This window comes from Juglans regia, chromosome 2, assembly GCF_001411555.2.
Source record: "Juglans regia cultivar Chandler chromosome 2, Walnut 2.0, whole genome shotgun sequence".
NCBI lineage: Eukaryota > Viridiplantae > Streptophyta > Magnoliopsida > Fagales > Juglandaceae > Juglans > Juglans regia.
Window position 1 is genome coordinate 30,485,067 of NC_049902.1, and position 20,000 is coordinate 30,505,066.

The 20,000-nt window shown below is 33.8% G+C and overlaps 1 protein-coding gene across 1 annotated transcript; it reads right to left on the reverse strand.

Annotated features, from left to right (window-relative positions):
- Positions 1-237: 237 nt before the first annotated feature.
- LOC108983871 (heavy metal-associated isoprenylated plant protein 39-like) lies at positions 238-1,702 on the reverse strand. Its single transcript, XM_018955646.2, has 3 exons — positions 1,460-1,702; positions 1,014-1,089; positions 238-738 (listed from the first exon to the last, which is right to left on the reverse strand). Exons 1-3 carry the CDS (start codon positions 1,463-1,465, stop codon positions 467-469), a joined length of 354 nt encoding a protein of 117 aa, XP_018811191.1. The 5' UTR covers positions 1,466-1,702; the 3' UTR covers positions 238-466.
- Between the last annotated feature and the right edge of the window lie 18,298 nt (positions 1,703-20,000).

A 20,000-nucleotide genomic window follows, 5' to 3' on the forward strand; every position in this document is an offset into this window, starting at 1 on the left:
ATACTATTGGTTGTTTGGATCCTTTACGCCAATAACCACTTCACTAATCTCGTCATTTATAGGTTAATCAGTCAATTAATAGTTTCTGTCAGCATTATCCTTCATCCTGTCTGTCAGTTCCTTCAAAAGAGCAAATTTTTTTTGACATTCTCCTGTACTGCTTTCAGTTCTTTGAAAAACGTCAAGGTTCCTGAGTAGGGATCATAATAAAATCTAAAAAAAAAAAGTGAAGAGGATCAATTACTAACAAGAAAGCTCTTTAAATCCAATTCCATTTATTCATTTGCTCTGGAGTCTGCAGGTCCTCAGTATTGAATTTCAATGACATTCCCCTCATAAATTTTGTACTGTTTGAGGAATGTTTTACAGTAGAGAGCCTGCATAATACAATAAAACTCAATCACAGATTTTGGTTTCATCACCAAAGCATTCGAACTCTTTCAGCTGTTTCCCTCAGACCTCACAATCAGCAGATGACACAGTTATTTGCACATGGCTCTGGCTCTGTCAAGTAATAGTATGCGACAGTGGGAGGAGGATTATGTCCTTTAGGCTTTTCATCCTTCTTGGTCTCGTCTTTCTTCTTATCATCTTTCTTCTCCTCTTTTGCAGGCCCAACAGTCAAAATTTCTGTGCACGGCCAAAGTTTTCGAACTTTTTTAACAACATCCACTGGGTCTACCCCCCCAACAACGGTCAGCTTTTTGTCCTTCATGTTCATTTCAATCGAATCAATACCTGCAAATGTTGTTGAACAGAGCAGAAGGAGATGACTATAAGTTTAGTATAATTTAATTTAGTTTTCCTTTTTTCAATCAAACTTGAGATATTTATTTTTTTATGAAAGAAAAATATGATTGATTGCCCCAATGATCGTGGATATAGGCAGGAAAAAGAATGGAAATGAAATGAAATCATCTGAATCACATAAGTTCGATTATTCAATTAAATATGGTTCCTTGTCTTTGTTAATAACAAAACAGAGGTAGTGGTAAAACGATTTAAGTCAATACCTGTGAGGGTGGAAACTGCACTCATGGCCTTCTTTTTCTCCTTGTCATCGTGCAAGTCCAGCTTCAACACAACTTTCTGCAACCACAAAATATATATTTATATTTCAGGGATTGGAGACAAGTAAAGAAGACCCATCATCAAACAGAAACAGTTAAAATATCTAAATAAACAGAGAACATCGTCACAGAAGAATTCTCTAGATCGTCTCAAGTATTATTAAATTCAGGACTTTTTATAGAAGGGATAGTTTAAGAGCTATGACAAGAACAATGAAAAAAATGATGAAAGGAAACAATGAATTCTGGGATAACAACAGCAAAACAAATCAAGAATTCTACAGTATAACAATTGCCATGCAAACTTATTTTATCAAAGTCTTGGAAACAGCCTAGATGTTAGCTAAGCCAATAGAATATTAGACAGGCATGGAATTAGGAAACCTCACCTTCATTCCTGGGTCCAAAGTTCTGACAAGGACTTGATTTAACTAATCGGATATTAAATTTATGATACAAAGACAGGCAGAGATTACACAAGAAGAAGAAGAAGAAGAAGAGGAAGAAGAAGAAGAAGAAGAAGAAGGCGCAGAGAGAGCGAGAATCTCAAGACTTTCTTCTCGTTGAACAAGTTTTGGAGGATGAAAGGAACTCAAATATTTTATGTTGGCCTGATACTGATGTAGCACCAAAACAATTCTAATAAATACAAGGTGAGATAGAGTAGCAAATGCCTTGTCCAATAAGGAACCAATCGGTCTTGGACAAGAAGTCTTGGTCCGCATTTGAATTAATGATCTCTACGGCATTCGAAATTTAACTCCCCTTCACTCTCCTCTTTTATGTGCTAATTGAGAGTGGGCAAAATTAACTCTACTGTGTTGGCATTCACTCTCCTTCAATGTGCGAATTGAGACTCTTGCACATCTAAGCGTACGACACATTCTTAAAGAGTGTAAAATTTTAGTTTCGGTTTGGATTAAAAATTCTTCTCAATTCATTTTATCCGATCATTATTACTTTTTTAAATTTCTATATAAAATGTAATAAATAAGAGTATTGCTATTCATAAGCCCATACACCACACACCAAAATTTTTTTAAATTTTTTTTTATTCTTAAAATAATTGAATTATTCTACTCATAATCGAGAATAAAATTAAAGAGATTATAAAAAAGATAGTGTATGGTGTATGAGATTTAAGAATAGAATTTTTTAATAAATAATTCAACTTTTTCAAATTTTAAAATAATAATAATATTAAAAAATAATATTTTATCTAATTCATCTCTAAATCTAAACATATATATACCCATAAAATGATCGTTTAATGTTTTTATTTTTTCCTTTTTTTTTTCGTCCATGCCTTGTTTGGCAAGGCAAAGAAATGATTAAATTGTGTTTCGTTCCGTATGTATTACGCGTTTGGCCAATAAGTCAATGTGTACCTAAGCATAAGTGAATAGTAGCAATACATGTAAACCTTGAATTTGTATACATTTTCTAAGACTTTTTTCTCCCCCCACCCGTTTCCAAACTCAATCAAGGAGTTGAAAACCCATACGTTAATAATGGCAACATTTTAAATTTTCATTTAACTGAGGTGCTTTTGTGCCGGCATTTTATACATCAATCATTAACTCTATGGTTTCATAACTACTTATATAATTGTGTGTATTTTGGGTGAAAAAGTAAAGGAAAGCATCCTGCTCCAACCATTTCATTAGAGTCTACATCAAAGATGATAACAACTTGGTAATTTTTTAACCTTGAAATAGACAACTCTTAAATTTTCTGTCCCACGTGTGACACCGTGACCTAACTTCAAACGCTTCTTTTTATCCGTGGGATCCTACCTGATTCAATACGCTGATAAAGTGTACACGTGGCTTGGGACACAAACACGATGGGTCTTTTCCATGAGAAGTAAGAGCGGTGCTACTCCCCGGAGTTCTCGCTTTCGCTAGTGCTTTTAAAATATATATATATATTTTTTTAATATTTTTTTAAATATATTTTTTAACACATTTAAATATATTATTAAAAAATATTTATTTAATTATTAAATAAAAATAAATAATTTATAGTGGTAAAAATTAACGATAATAGCAGTATTTTCCGAGAAGTAACCTGGATGTCAGTTTTGTTTTGTGCTTTGAGTAGCAACATTGCATGCAGATTTTGAGCACAGGGGGATCCCTACTCCTGAGCCTGAGGGCCAATTATAGTTTTTTAAAATGGCAGAGAGAGAAAATAATTACCTCCATCTTATTTTATCTAATTTTTATAATTTTTTAAAATTTTTAAATAAAATAAAATAAATAATTCAATTTTTTTAAATTAAAAAAAAATTATAATATTTTATTTAACTTTTTAATTCATCTTATATTATCTATTTTATCTATGAAAACAAATTAGATGAGTTTTTAAAGATGTAGCTGCCAACAGCAAAGAGTTTTAATAAAAAATAATAAGAGCACTTTCATCTGATGGGTAAGTCGAAACTCCGATATTTGAACAACTTGTAATTAAGGTCAGCTACGTCTGTACATGGTTGGCGTCTGTTTCATATTTTATATGTTTATAAACATGCACCGCCTCTGGTAGTGTCACTAATATAATTGTCTTCATGTCGAAAATGAAGTTTTTGGAAGGGTGGATTTGGACAATTTGTTTATTCAATGCCGCCGGCCTTGCTCAAAACCCAGACACATCAATTGAGAATGACCACAAACTTTTCTACTCTTGACGATCTCAATTCTTATCATTGCACGTCACTTTTTTTTTATTTTATTTATTTATTATTTTAGCCTATGCATATGTGACATTGTACTAGACTGGCTACTTCGCACTGCTGCCAAACAATAATTGACTCTCCGAGGCAATAATAATAATAATTAATTATATATAATTATTTTTATATATTTTTTACGCATTTTATTAATATAATTTTGATTGTATGATTTTTTTAAAAATAGAAGTTACCTCGGTCGGTACTTTTGATTTCAAGAAGAAAACCTTTCAGTTTACCTGTTAACTAAGGTTGTGTTTAGATGTTGAAGTGAGTTGAATTGAGTTGAGTTGAGTTGAGATGATAAAATATTATTAGAATATTATTTTTTAATATTATTATTATTTTAGAATTTGAAAAAGTTGAATTGTTTATTATATTTTGTGTCAAAATTTGAAAAAATTGTAATGATGAGTTGAGATAAATTGAGAGAAGTTTGATAACCAAACGAAGCCTAAGAATATACTAATCATCTTTGATCTTTTGTCAATAGCAGATAGATAAACACATAATATACGCATGCAGAGAAAGAGGCAGACAGTAAAGACATTCGAACGGATTATATATATTACCATAATCAATCCAGAAAAAATATTAATTAATTATATATAGTATCAGAGAATATCTAACACTTTATGTTACAGTACATGCACTCACTCACTTACGGCTACCTTCATTACTCCAATACCATTTAGGGCCCTAAACCGATCAGTCTGCAAGACCCGCTATTGACCCATCCTATAAAAGTCAGTTTCATCGGATCGCTACTTATTATATCGGTCGAAACCGACTGGTGGGTTAACTCATAGACCTTGGGCATCCGGGTTCACCCACTCAAACTTTTTCTTTGGATTGCAGTGGTACTGTACCGGTGCAGTAGTACTTCATCTGTCATTGTCCTTTAATTCCATAATTTTTTTTTTTTCAAGCTGAAACACCCACTCACATGGTCCTGTCGTGGCGCAACAATCCCTCCCTGCACGTGGGTTTAAGATTTGGCTTCTTTTTCAACACAACGACATAATTTTAGTTAGTTAAAGTTCTCATATTGCTTAATTGGCGCTTGCCATTCTCATTAATTAATGTGGAAATGAGAGTTGGGTATCCCGTCAGTCTCATCATCGGGTATGTTTAGCAGACACCATTAATTAAGGCAGCAATAGCAGCGAACGTCATTGTAATCGGAGGGTGGAGAGTAGCCTGAGTCAGATTTAAATCAACGGCTACGTGAGCCCGTCCATCAACGACTCGACGATCCCTGAAAGCTACACATATGATATGGCCTTGAAATATTGAGCCAAAACCTTTGTTTTTTTTGTTTTTTTTTTTAAAGATCAGTCGGGTCATACGGGTTCGACCCTTTTTTTTTATTATTTTGAATGACCGGTTCAAGTCGGGTCGACAATTTAAAGGGAATCACTCGGGTCGGGTCGGGCACAGATCCGATATTTTCGAGCTCGGGTTGCAGGCCTAGACCTTGGGCATCCCTGGTTCACTCCATCAAACTTTATCTTTTGGACTGCAGTAGTACTGTACCGGTGCAGTAGTACCTGGAAATGATGATGGAAGATAATCCTACCTGGAATAATAGTGATTCAGAAGGAACAAAAGGACACTGATAACAAACACTGTTATGTCGTGGAAATTAAGTCCAAGAAAGGAAACTGCGACATACATGTGAGTTTGGACACTTTAGAGGGAAAGCTGCAACGTCTCCAATTGCAAAAATTGCAGGAATACTAGTCCAGAAATGGCCATCAACCTGAGATTTTAATATGGCAAACATATCATGTCTAATGTAGCGTGCTTTATTTATATATTTATTGGCCCTAAGCTTACTGACTGAGTTGCTGTTGTAGACGAACTTATTATCGTGATCTGTGAAAAAAGAAGAAGTCTATGTTGATGGTGTAAGAGCACTCTCATTGGAATAGCTAAATTAAAGTACATTTTTGATGAATGTAAGATGAATTTAATTTTTAGCTATTCCATTTATATAAATCTCCACATTGGAATAGCTATTTTTTCATTATATGACAATAAAATAATATAAGATGAATTTAATTTTAACTATTCACATCAAATCTCCAAATTGAATTATCCATTTATTCATTATATAGTAATGAGTAATTAATAATTTTGAAAATTTTTTAATTTTTTTAATTATAAATTTATTTTATTTTATTATATTTTACTATTCATAATATTATATATTAATTTGTAATTGTATTCTAATTATATTTTTTTAATTGTCATTTAAAATGGAGAGAGAAATAATTAATATTAAAAGGAGAGAGAATGAAATAATATAAAAAGGATTTGATGAATGAATAGTGTGTTCCAAATTTAGAAATTAGTTTGGATATTACTGTAGCTATATTGGAATATAGCTAATTCAATGTGAGCAATTTATTGACCTAATAGTTAAATTCTCATTGGATTTAACTTTTAACAAAGCTAATCCAATGAGAATGCTCTAAGCTTGGAAACATATATCATTAGAGTTCCGATTGCCAAAAGTAGTTGAAGTAAAATCTGCCTAAGACTAGTTTACAATTAGGCTCATCTGTATTCCACCCACAGTGGTGTTTAAGCCCACCCTTTCAAAAGGACTGAAAGCCTGTTTTGCTCCAATGACAATAATTACCCACAAAAAAGGTGAAAAGCATTTTTCATTTCATCAACTTCTCAATCTTGCCCTCTTATGTTTCCAAAAAGCCAGAGCAAATTTCATTTTCATGAAATTATGAAACGTGGGGTGCATGATGGGAAAAAACTTGTCCCTAGAAAATAAGAAATGAGTAAAATATAATTCATAAGCATGAGCAGAACATTACTGTGTCTTCTGCTTCTATGGTAGATCCGTCCTCCAGTTTGAAAGTAGCTACAAGTCCATCAGAACCAGCTTCTCTATATGATAGAGTTCTTCATATATCTCCAGGCTAGAGAAAGAGTAAATAGTCTTTGCAAGAGATAATTGTCTGGGAATATATATGATCTTTATATTTTAACAATACATGAAGAATACAAGTAAAACTGAGATGGATGGGTGAAATAGAGGCTCCACTGAAGTGTCATGTCATCAAGTTCTCCCATCATATAAAAGCTAGAAAACATTTCACAAGGTGCTCATCAGATGAAAGATACTTTACTATATACAACTGAGCGATCCAAACCAATACCGGCACAAAAATTGAGGATCTTCAGAACAAGAAAATAGAACTTTAGAAAAGTGCATTTGAGAAAATAGTCCAATATGCTAAGAGTTGGCAGGTGCTGTCCGAGCAGAGGCTCAGATACATCAAACAACAATTATGCCCCAAAAATACGAATATAAATGTTAATAAGTGGTGAAAGTCCCCACATTTTCCACTGTCATCATCAACTAAGTCCATCCCTAACTATCATAGAATCAACATATTGGAAATAACGCATACCGTTGTATGAAGTTTCCAACCAACAGCTGCAGCAGCAACCTCCAGGCCCTCTCGTAAAAATTAAAATGTGAAGTTCATATAAAACAAGGAATAAGCAGATTCTAACCATAAAGCTATCCTTAACAACTATGCAGTCCACAATATAAGGGATCCAAGAAGCCAGGATTTATGTAGAGGGGGAGGCCGATCGAAGGATATATAAAAATTTGTAGGTAACAAAAGTTCAAAGATTACTTAAAAGCGTGCAAAAGTATATAGAAAGTTTCAAGCTCAAATATAGAATAAAAAATAAAAATATTTAATATGCAAATTGATCTCAATGTTCTCTCAACGAATAGGTCATTAATTATCACATTCCTTCTCAACGAGCATGTGTATGATTTATGCATATTTAGGATTAAAAAATTCACATCTAATATTTTTCTTACAAAATCTCAGATGAAATAATGAAAATGTCAGAATTTTGAATAAAATGTCAGAAAATTTATGAAATTTTAGACTGTGAAAGCTCGGTGTGCTGATCCACATATCATTACAAGAGTTGACATCTGAGAATTCAACTATTTCTAATTTTCTTTCTACAGCTGACTGATTCACTCCTCTAAGTAATTGTCGTAGGAGGCTAGCTGTTGATCAGTTGATAAAAATTTGAAAGAAAATAAGTACGTTTCATTCTGGATTAAAAAAAAAAAAAAGATGGCATTTCTGTGGTAACATTTATAGAAGTTTCTGAATTTTTAGTTTTCAGACTTCCACGCAAATGTTTAAATATAATACCAAAACAAAACCAGAAGAAAGGTAATTAAAAAAAGGGATGAACAAGAAATTACCAAGGATGGTACTAGTGAATCAGCATCTGCAATATCCCGGATATAGTTGACCCCAGTTAGGTTTCTTCCAATTTTCTCTGGAAATCTGGAAATATTAGTCGAGAATGAAACTTTGTTTGAACCATTTACATGCATAAACTAAAAGCCTTCTAATTAGTCAGTAATTCAAAATTTCAAAAGTACCTTGACTTTGAGGCCGTGCATGGATCCTGTGGCTGTTATAATTGATCCATATTTAAGTAGCTTGCCTAAATTGGTCGTCAATGTTTGCTTCTCAATATCGATATTTGTGTTGCTTTTGGTAACTTTGGTCATTTGCAGAGAAGCAGAGTGATGAAATGCAGATAATAAGTTGGTTGCAAGAAGGTGCGTTGCCTGTCAAATTTCATTACCCTTTACAGTGTATTGCACTACCTATGTATAGTAAGTATAAAAGAATAAGAATCCCTAACTAATTTGTACAGTCTGTGTAAAACAGAATTACAACACATTGTTTTCCAGAAGCATCTTTGTTGAGCTGGAGCATGACTAAGGTGGCTTGTTGTGGTGACTCTAACAGCCCCCCTCAAGATGGAGAGTGTATGTCAATAACTCCCATCTTGCTCAATAATGAAGAAAACATTGGAGAATAGAGAGTTTTTGTGAGGATATTGGATAACTGGCAAGAAGAGGGTGTGTATGCAGTTGAGATGATACATTCTTGAATTTTATCCCGAATTAGATGACAATCTAATTCGATGTGGTTGGTCCTTTCGTGAAAAACTAGGTTCGAGACAACGTGTAGAGTAGACTTGCTGTCATAGTGTAGCCAGTGGTGGATCTTCTTGTATCTGGGCATGAATCATGATGCCCAATCGGAATCACAATAAGAGATTAATTGACAAGAAGATGAAGCAGGAAATAATAAGCCTTGTCCAGGGGATTCTTTTACATAGTGCATCACCTTGTAAGCTGCTTGAAGATGTGGAATTCGAGGGGCACTCATGTATTGACTGAGTAAGTTAACAGAAAAAGAGAGATTAGGTTGTGTGATTGTTAAGTAAAGGAGTCTCCCAATGAGCCTTTTAAATTCTGATGGGTCATGTAGCAGTTGGCCTTCATGCTTGGTGAGTTTGAATTTCAGGTCCATGAGAATTGAGCTAGGCTTGGCAGTAGTTAAACCAGCATCATCAAGTATGTCTAGGCAATACTTCCTTTGGCATAATTGAATTCCAGTTGAGTTGCGAGCCACCTCCAAACCGAGAAAATATTTTTAGTGTACGAAGATCTTTGATTTTCAATTTTGACTCTAAAAAAGCCTTGAGAGCTGAAATACCATGGGGGATCATTGGAAGCTACAACAATATCGTCAACATACACAAGTAATGCTAGAAATGATGAACCAATTCCTTTAGTAAATAGACTGTAATCAGTTCTTGATTGAGTAAATCCAAATTGTAACAAAGAGGAAGAAAATTTAGCATACCATTGTCGAGATGTTTGTTTGAGACCATACAAGCTCTTGTTTAATTTGCAAATCTTGTTCTTTCCTTGAATTGAATATCCAAGGGGTATTTTCATGTAGACTTCTTCCTCCAATTCTCCATGTAAAAATGAGTTATGAACATCGAATTGATGGAGTTTCCAACCTTTGATGGCAGCCACGGAAAGTAAGGTTTTTATGGTAACAAGTTTTGCTACGGGTGAAAAAGTTTCATAGTAATCGAGACCCTCCTCTTGGGTGTAACCTTTGGCAACTAAGCGGGCTTTGTGTCTTTCAATCTTACCATCCGAATTGTATTTTATTTTGTAAACCCATTTTGAACCAATAGTCTTTTTTCCATAAGGCAAATCAATAACATCCCAAGTTTTCAATTCTAAGGCAGCAATCTCATTATCCATTATAATGCGCCAATCTAAGCTTTTTACAGCTTGTGCATAAGTAGAAGGTTCATTGTGATGAAGTATAGAAATGGCAAAAGCAACATGTTTAGGAGACAATTTAGCATGAGAAAAGAGAAAATGTAACAGATATAAGAGAGTATTTAGTGAATTACCTTTGGTCTTTGAGCTTGAAAAGGAAATAGGGGGTGCAATGGCTTGTTGACAGGAATAGTCCTGGAGGTAAGAAGTGATGAAATTCATGGGCCTAACTCATCTCATAAAACCGGTTGTATAAGAGAGGATTGCTCATTGCTTATAAACATGCCCAAGACCTTGTCCACAGCCAATGTGGGATTATTCCTCAACACCCCCTCATGTGCAGGCCAGTATTTTTTCTGGTCCTTGTCACGGGGTAAGTAGTGTGGGCCCCCATTCGTCCTGTGGCAGGCTCTGATACCATGATTATGAACCCACTAGGTAGAACTCACCCTTGAAAACTAGCTTACAAGGGAAGGGTGCCTAGGAGCTTATAAACCATCAACTAATCTCATACTTAGTCAATGTGGGATCGTAACAACCACCACGCTCCGCAACCGACGTCCACGGCGGTCCCGGCGCTCACACGGGCTGGCTGTGCGCTAGGTCTTTTCCTAGCTCCGAGCGAACACTGCCATGCCGGCATCACCCCCCGTGCCGCACGATTGCAACCGTCGCAACATGGCCTTAGATGTGGGGTGGATTAATGGCTGAGATCAAGCCTTTATCTTTGTCAATTGAGCCTTGATCTTGGTCAGCTGACATATTCACTAAGGGACTTACTTCAGCACGATTTCTACTACTTAGAGACAAGCTGAGAGTGACCTCCTCACCCATCAGCTTGCAGGGGGATGTTAGAAGAAACTCAGCTGACCAAGATCAAGACTCAATTGACAAAGATAAAGGCTTGATCTCAGCCATTAATTCAGCCTCAGATGGAGGCCCGCATGCAGACCATGCTCAAGACAGCAAGACAGTTTATGCTTTCCTTGTATAGATATCAACTTTCCTTGTATAGATTTATTCTCTATTTAGTTTCCTTATCTAGATTTATTCTGATTGAATGTAATCTAATCACATTATTTCTTTCTATGTCTCAATCCCTACAATTATGGGAACATGTGTATTTAAGCAGCTCTGCTGCATTGTAAAGAATTTGTGAAATACAGTTTGCATTTTATTTTCTTCTATAGTTTTTTTCAAGAAGGTGATTTTTTTTGTCTTTTGGATTTGCGGGAAGAGATATTTGTTTGAGGTAGGTTAGAAGAAGTAGGTAACTTGTTTGAGGTAATGAGGTCAAAGTGGTTAATGGGTGGGGTGGGATGTGTTGAATGGTGGTTTGTGAGAATGTTAGAAGGAAAGAGAGAAGTGGCTTGCTGTGATGGGATGGTTTCTGTTGAAGGATCAATATGGGATGATAGTTGTGGTGGAGTTGGTTCTGGTGTAGGGTCAATATGTGGTGACGGTTGGTTTGAGGTGGATTCCGTTAGAGGGTCAAAAGACTGTGATGGTGAATATGTTAAAGGAATGTCAGAATGTAAGTGTGGTGACTGAGTGGTGGTATCGGTATTGGGAGGTAGAAACTGAGATGTGGGAAGGGATTGTGGAGTGGGAGAGGTAGTTTTATAGGGAAAGATGTGTTCATAAAAAATGAAATCTCTAGAGTAAAAAATGGATTGGCTGAGTAAATCGAACAACGTGTAGCCTTTGATGCCGAAAGGATATCCAAGCATAATGCATTTTCTTGCTCTAGAGTCAAATTTATGTCTATTTTGTTTTAGAGTGGATGCATAGCAAAGACAACTGAAGGTTCTCAAGTGTTGATATGATGGTTTGGTTTTAAAGAGTAGTTGGTATGGGCTATTGTTTTGTAAATCGGGGGATGATGTTCTGTTAATGCGATAGGTAGCAATTAAAATACAATCATTCCAAAAAGATAAAGGATCACCATATTGAATATAATGTAATCTGTTGCATAAAACGAGGTACAGTAGATCATATGATCTGTTGCACCGGTGTCAATTATCCAAGGAATATAATGTGAAGATTTTGCATGAGAAACCAAGAAGCAGGAAGGTATACCAGACATGCTTGAAGGGGAAGGGCAGACCGGAGATGGATCGATGGACTGAACCTGATTTGCTGCTGGTTGTGTAGCGTGTGACTGGAGCAAAGCAATGATATGCTGATATTGCTCCTTAGTTAGACTTGCTTGAGAGTTCTCATTGATCTGTTCTTGGTGAGAGAGACTAATTTGGTTGATAGAAGGGTCAGACCCTTTGGATCGAGTGGCAAGCTTATGGCCAGGAGGATAGCCATGCAATTTGTAGCACCTCTCTGCAGTGTGACCAACGAGATTGCAATGTGTACAAGTAGGTTTCTCAAGGTTTGGATTGGCCTTAAAGCACTTTTCCAGAGAGTGACCTAAGACTTTGCAAAAGGTACAAAATAAGTTTTCTCGACGTTGGGAGGTAAAAGGTTTGGAAATATATCGGTTGGGTGAATATTGAGTTTTGGTAGCTAAGGCCAATGTGTCATGGAGATTGGGAAGATTAGAGATCTGCTTACTCTTCTCTTCTTGTTGGACGAGAGCATAAACTTCACTCAAGGATGGAGTGGGTTTGAGAAGAATAATCTGATCTTTGATATTGCCGAAGGAGTCATGGAGTCCCATGAGAAATTTCATCATCCAATCACGTTGTTGATTCTCAAGAACAGGTTTTAGGGCACCACATGAGCATGATGGAATATACTTAAAATTAAGAAGTTCATCAAACAAACCTTTCAATTTGGAGAAGTAAAGGCTGACAGAATCATCACCTTAGATGAGATTGTGAATGGATTGTTTTAATTCATAGATGCGTGGCCCATTATTTTGGGAAAAACGTTGCTCGAGTTCAAGCCACAAATCATGGGCAATGTCAACATAAACGACACTGTTTTTTATTTCAAGGGACATCGCATTTTGGAGCCAAGTTATAACCATGTCATTGCATTTAAGCTATGGTTCTAACAATGCATCCGTGGAGGAAGGTTTAAGAAAAGTACCATCAATAAACCCTAGTTTCTTCTTGATTCTCAGTGAACGACGCACAGTGCGTGCTCAGGAGTAGTAGTTTTCAACAGTAAGGGGGTGATTGGTGAGTAGCATTGCTGGACCATTATTGTGGTTAAGAAAATAAGGACTAGAAGGGTCTTTTGGGTTGCAATTGATTTTGGTAGTATTTTCCGTAGTCATTGAAAAACAGAGAAATGGGAAAAAAAATAGAGAAGATGACGGGATTTCAGTTGGCTCTTGATACCATGTTGGTTTTGGTAACTTTGGTCATTTGCAGAGAAGCAGAGTGATAAAATGCAGAGAATAAGTTGGTTGCAAAAAGGTGCGTTGCTTGTCAAATTTTATTATGCTTTACAATGTACTGCACTACCTATTTATAGTAAGTATAAAGGAATAAAAGAATAATAATCCCTAACTAATTTGTACAGACTGTGTAAAACATAATTACAACTCATTGTTTTCTAGAAGCATCTTTGTTGAGCTGGAGCGTGACTGAGGTGACTTGCTGTGGTAACTCTAACAATTTGTTACATGACCTTCATAAAACATCCAAGAAGAAAAATGAAAAGCTTTCAAAATTACAGATAGCATGCCACAACATAAATTATGAATTTGCACCTCAAAATAAATTGGAAAAGCTCCTATTTCTGCCTAAGCTCTATCTTCCAAATTTCCATGATTATGTGAAAGTTCATGCAAGAATTTTTTCCCTTAATTCTTAGAAAAGTTCAATAAAATTATACGTAGTTCAGTGTAACAGTTCTGAAGAAGACCTCTCTATCCCTTTCTCTTTATACCAATCTGTTTGTCTTTCCCCACCAGATCGATCCAACACAGGTATGGAATCCCTACATTTAACATTATTCAAAAGAAGAATATTTCCTAATCATTACCGTAATTAACAAAAAAAAAATATCTTTTTATTATATATATATATATATATATATGCTGTTAATTCAAGCTCAATAGATCAAAAGTGAACTACGCATGTACTAGGCTGAAGTATTTCCATGATATTGAGAATATGCGTGATGTAAGAATTAAACAAAAACTCGGAATAAGAATTTCGGAGCATTGGGCATATTAAGAAGTGCAATGAGAAGTAAATAATAATCCTCGCAGGTAATCGCGGTGGCTTCTTATCTAGACTAAACGAGTCAGCTTCCGTTAAAGTTGGCCGCTCATAAGGCGCCGATCCCTGCGAAACGGACAAGCCAAGAGACGAGCTTTCGTATTATCATTTGACCGCTCTGTGAAAAAATATTAATAATAATAATTTGTGTGATTTTTAATGTATTAATGTATTTTTTATATTTTTTAAAAATAATTCAAAAATAATACAAAAATATGAATAAAAAATTTGGATTAAAAAAAACACTAGTTTTATACTAGCGGTCACTTGCAACAATAAGTTGCAAGCGGCCCGCTAGCTTTACTCATTTATAAAAGGATAGTATACTAACTAGAAAATACTATCTTGGTAGTTGGGTTTTAATAATTTTTTTTATTTAGTGGTTAAACAAATATTTTTTAATTTTATTGTAAATTTTTCGTAAAAAAATATTAAATGATATAAAAAAAATGAATAAAAAAAAATCTTTTGCCCTTATGATCCGTCTCGTGCTGCAGTAGGTGGGTGTAGCACTACTCTACTAACTATGGAACATTAAGGCCGAAGGAGTAGCTGTAAAAACTAAAACGTGCTTGCAAGGGAAGAAATGACAAAAAAAAGTGAGGCAGGGGCAACCATTTAAGGTGACCTAGATATTATTTAGATCAATATTTTGAATATTGTACAGAATGTTGTATTGATCAAGATATTAAAATGAAATATTTTGATATCAATACTGTTTCATGTACAGTTTCGAGATAATCGATATATGAATAAATTATATATATAAATTATATTCTAAAATAATAATCTATATATGAATAAATTATATATAAATACATATATATAAATTATAAATAGCCTAATCTAATTTAGAGGTCAAAAAATAAGTTCGCAATTTAAAAAAATTATAAATAAATAAAGGTCAAAATATAGGCCGGTATCGGCCAGTATTTGAGACGGTACGAAACACATATGATACTTGTATCGGTCATTAGGCCGGTATGAAAAATTTCGACCATACCGGCCGATACGGTACGAAATTAAAAATATTGATTTAGATGGCATGCATTATTGTAACAAGTATTTTAATGGCATTTATTTATTTATTTTTTTAAATGAGCATTAACATCATGTGCTCCTGTAATGAGCATTAAAAAAAATGTCTGCAACCATTAAGGACATAACGCTTTGATTTAAAAATAATAATAATGCTTAATATTAAATATGAAATTTTATTGAAAATTTTGAGATTTAAAACAAATTTTAATATTATTTTTATTAATAATATCTATAAGTAATATAATAATTTGAAATAGAATCTAATTTTTCTGTGAATAGAGTATACTTCTTTATAACTTAATTTTTTTTTAAGTAATATATACCTCTTTTAATACTTAATTTTGAAAACAAATAAGGTCATGAACATCAAAATACACATCATATTTTAGAAAATATTGAAGAGAATTTATCATCATTTTACTTCTTCTATTCCAGTTTCACTGTTGTTTGAAAATTTTGTACCTTTGAGTAAGATCTTTTTGAATAAAACTTTTATATTTATTTGTTTTTTTTTACCAAATTTTCCCATTTAAAATTGATTTTATTTTAGATAAAACTTTTTCCATCTTTTATTCTAACCAATATTTTTCTATAATTGTTTTTAGGTCATTTTGTTTTCCTTGTGGAGGCCTACTCAAGTTGGGGGGGCCTTAGCTGCAAAATAAAAAATTTGTAAGCTGTACTAATTTATTAGAAGTGACATATGTTATTTTTTTTTTTTTTTTGGACATATACAAATCGCATCAAGGGTTAGAACTTAGAACGATTCAACAGGGATTCTATGGTTTGAAATAAAGTTTGAAATCTGCTGATCATGATGGTCACATTGATAGTTCTTAAAAATAATATTGGAGATGATTATTTAATTTAAAAGGTCATAATCTTAAGCATGGTTATCCATTTGAAATTATTTTTATTATTTTATATAATTTTTTTTAGTTGAGAGTTCAAAACAACGATTTTCCTGTTTTTAAAATAGACATTGAAAGAAAAGATGTAACTTTTTTTATGCATTTAAAATCTACTTAAATGAAATAATATATACGGTTGCTCTTAAAGATATTTAAATTTGCCCCCACAAATTTGGTTGGTGTGACGAATATTCTACCCTTTTTTATTTTTATTTTTTTTCATTCTAATTATGAGCTGCATAACTAGCTCTAATGATTTTTAAAAGGGAGCTACTGCTCTATCCTTCATTTTGTTTTATTTGTTTTTAAGAGAAATTATCATAATTCATTCATCAAAAAATTTATATCCATAAGCAGACACATTTTGAAATGTCTTCATATTAAACATGACATCATAAACCAAAATAATACATTTGGAGCTCCACCAATACATTATTTCCTTTTATGATTAGTCTAGTCTTCACTACTCCTAATACTTTCTACAGACAAACGTCCAAGAGACAACCCAACATCACACTTCATAGAAGTAGATGACTCAACCTCTACAGACAAAATTTTAAGAGACAAACTCTTTTTTTATTTTAATTAACAAATAAAAAATAAAAAATGAATCAGTAAGATAGATACTAAAAAGGAATGATTACAGTTTGGACCAATTACGGTAGATTCTAGAATTTGTGACGGCATGTAAAGGCAACACGCTTGTCTCTTTTCTACCACAAATGTCATATTTGAAAGATTTGTTGTGGCGAGTCCAGTGATGGTCTGGTGCGTGTGGCGAGAAGAGTTGCTGGAATGGTGGCATGTGAGGACCACTCGCAGTGATTTTTGTAAAACTGCCACTTTCCTTCTAACGATTTGCGGCTTGGGAGTTTGCTTGTGCCTCACTTGTCTCTCGGGAGTTGTCAGAAAACTGCAGATCTGTCTTTTTTGGCCTTGAAGGAAGTAAAATAAAACTAAGCAAAAAGAACTAGCTTGATAGACAAGGTGGGTGGATGGAAGAAGGAGGGGCAGGAGAGGGAGAAGGAGGAGGGAGCTGAGACCTCATTCTCCCCCGACAAAAATCAGATTTGGAGTCCTTAATTTTTTACGAGAGAGAGAGAGGGTGGGGGAAGGGGAGACAACTGGGGCTTCTTCCCGATCAAACGCAATGCTGATCAACGAGTTATTCCATCCCTCACTTTGTTTTATAGTATAAAAGTATGTGTTTTTTAAATATTAAAAAAACACATACACTTTTATACTAAGAATAAATTGAGTAGTAAACTATAACTTTCCTTTTTTAAATTATCTATCCTAAAAAATATATGCCTTTAAAAAATATATCCATGCAACATTTAACCGCATCACAAATAACATTTAATATTATAAAATGTATATATTAGATGTATCTCTCCTAAATATATCATTATAAATAAAAAATATATTTGTAAGCATGTTTATTAATACATGTACATGCTTGAGATTGCGGTGAGAAATATAGATTATAACTTTAGAACGTATAACTTAAACTTATGAATAAATATAGATAGAAATCACTATTAGGAGCATCCATTTTGCACACATGATGTGATATCATCTAGACCACACATCTTCCCAAGTGAGTATTGTGAACAATCAATTAGAAGCAGCCACACAGCGAGTGCAAAGTAGGCACTGCTATAGTGGCTTATCTCTAGCATTACTCATAACTTATAGCTTAAATAATAAGTTCTACTATTAAAAAGTTATTTAGTATTTGGTAATCAAATGTTTAAAGCAACACTCAAACAACTTAATTTTTTCATTAAACAACTTTTAAGACTATTTGACACCGGAAAGAATAATGGTTATTCTGCAGGCTAGTTTTAACAGATAATTCACATGGAAGAAAGATACGAGAATCACCTAAAACATAGAGAAAATTACTCTGATGTTCAATTCAAAATTTTCAAAATCCAAGAATGACCAAATTAACCCACAAGTCGAGTTGTAATAGCTGAAAATCGACCATATCAAAATTTTACCAAAAATAGCAAAATTTCAATAATCATACCAAAAATAAATACGTAATAAAAGAAGTAATCTGCCAAAAATCTTATCCAAATTTAGTTTAGAATCAACTCCTAAACGATAAATGAAATATTATCATAAAAGGTAAAAAATAACTAAAAATAAGGATTCAGAGGGGAAAACAGTAGAGTTTGGCCTCGAAAATGATGCACACTATGCTCAGTGACCATGACGTGCATGCCGAAAAAAGTTTTCCGAATTTGGGTCATATATGCGATTCTGATATCCATAGCCAAAGTTATGACCAAAATACTGAATCATACCCAAAACTGCTCCAATCAAGGAAATATCATGATTTTCTGTCATTTTTGCACTGATCTGCCACCTCAAAGTATTTCAATGCAGTCAATGTGCAATCTAACTACTTAGTATTATCTAACTCAGATCCTCCTATATCACTATTTAAGTATTTTTTAAGACTTTTAACGTAACTCCAAATATGACCTAAATTTACCCGAAAGCTTTTTGCATTGACTAATACAAAAAAACATTTATATCCTACTTTTTAGAGTTTTTATATTCAGCTGTACTACACTACATATTTATTGAGTAAAGAAAATAAAAAATAAAAGTAAGTGTATGGTATAGAGCTGTTGAACATAATATTTCATAATTATAGGAAATTTTAATCCAATTTTACCGGTATTGGATCGTCTAGTACCGTACCAAGACCTTTATTTAACTATTTATCATTAGCCAAGCATTAGATAAACTATTATTATTTAAAAAAAATAAATTTAAGAGTGAATCATTAATGGCATATCAATGGGTAAAGATTTTTCCAAAAAAAGAAAAAAAAAGGGTAAAGATAGGAGTGGGGATGACACTGTATTATATAGCATTTTTATAGTAAGATAAACTCTCTAAAAGATAATTTAGGTTGCGTTTGGATGTTGAAGTGAGTTGAGTTGAGTTGAGTTGAGATGATAAAATATTGTTAGAATATTATTTTTTAATATTATTATTATTTTAAGATTTGAAAAAGTTGAATTATTTATTATATTTTATGTTGAAATTTGAAAAAATTGTAATGATAAGTTGAGATGAGTTGAGAGATGTTTGTCATCCAAACGAAGCTTAAGCATTATAGTTTGAATAGGAAGTCAAACTAAACAGAAGAAATTGACTGAGAAATGTGAAGCATCATTAAACATGTTCGATCCCTTCTTGAAGAAGCAAATAGCAGGTGGATATGGAGCCTTTCAAAGTTCTGAAGCCCATGACCTGGCTGGCTCCCAGTGCATGTAAAGCACCGCCCTGTTGCATTTCCTCCTCTGAGATAGATCTGTCAGGGCAATACAAGAACACCCCCCCATAATTTTTGTAAAACATCTTGTTTCATTAATAAAGTTGTCGTCTTTTTGAAAAAAAGATGTCACAAAAGTGGGAGAAGGATAGGCGAAATAAGAGGAGAAAATAAAGAGCACTCAGATAATCACAAGTCCAAATAGTCAAAAAGGTCTTAAATCTGACATAATGATTCACGTACTTCAAGTTCAAATTGACAATAGGTCACTAATTCGATTAATATAAACATACTTTTTTTTCTGGTCAGAAAGTTGATGGAATATGGAAACACCTGAAATCACCTAACAATTTGCATGTCCATGGGTCTTTGCTACGCCTTCATACTCGATGAAATATGAACCAAACGTCCCCATTAATTCTCAGAAACCATGACACTCGATTTCTTAGTTCTTACTTTCAATGGAAATGCAATTATGCAACAAAAAAAGACCCCCAATTCCAAGTTACGGGTACTGCCAACCCTTTGCTTTGCTACAAAACTAATTGTTACTTCCTTATATGTTGACAAATTCTGGGCTATTAACATGCAAA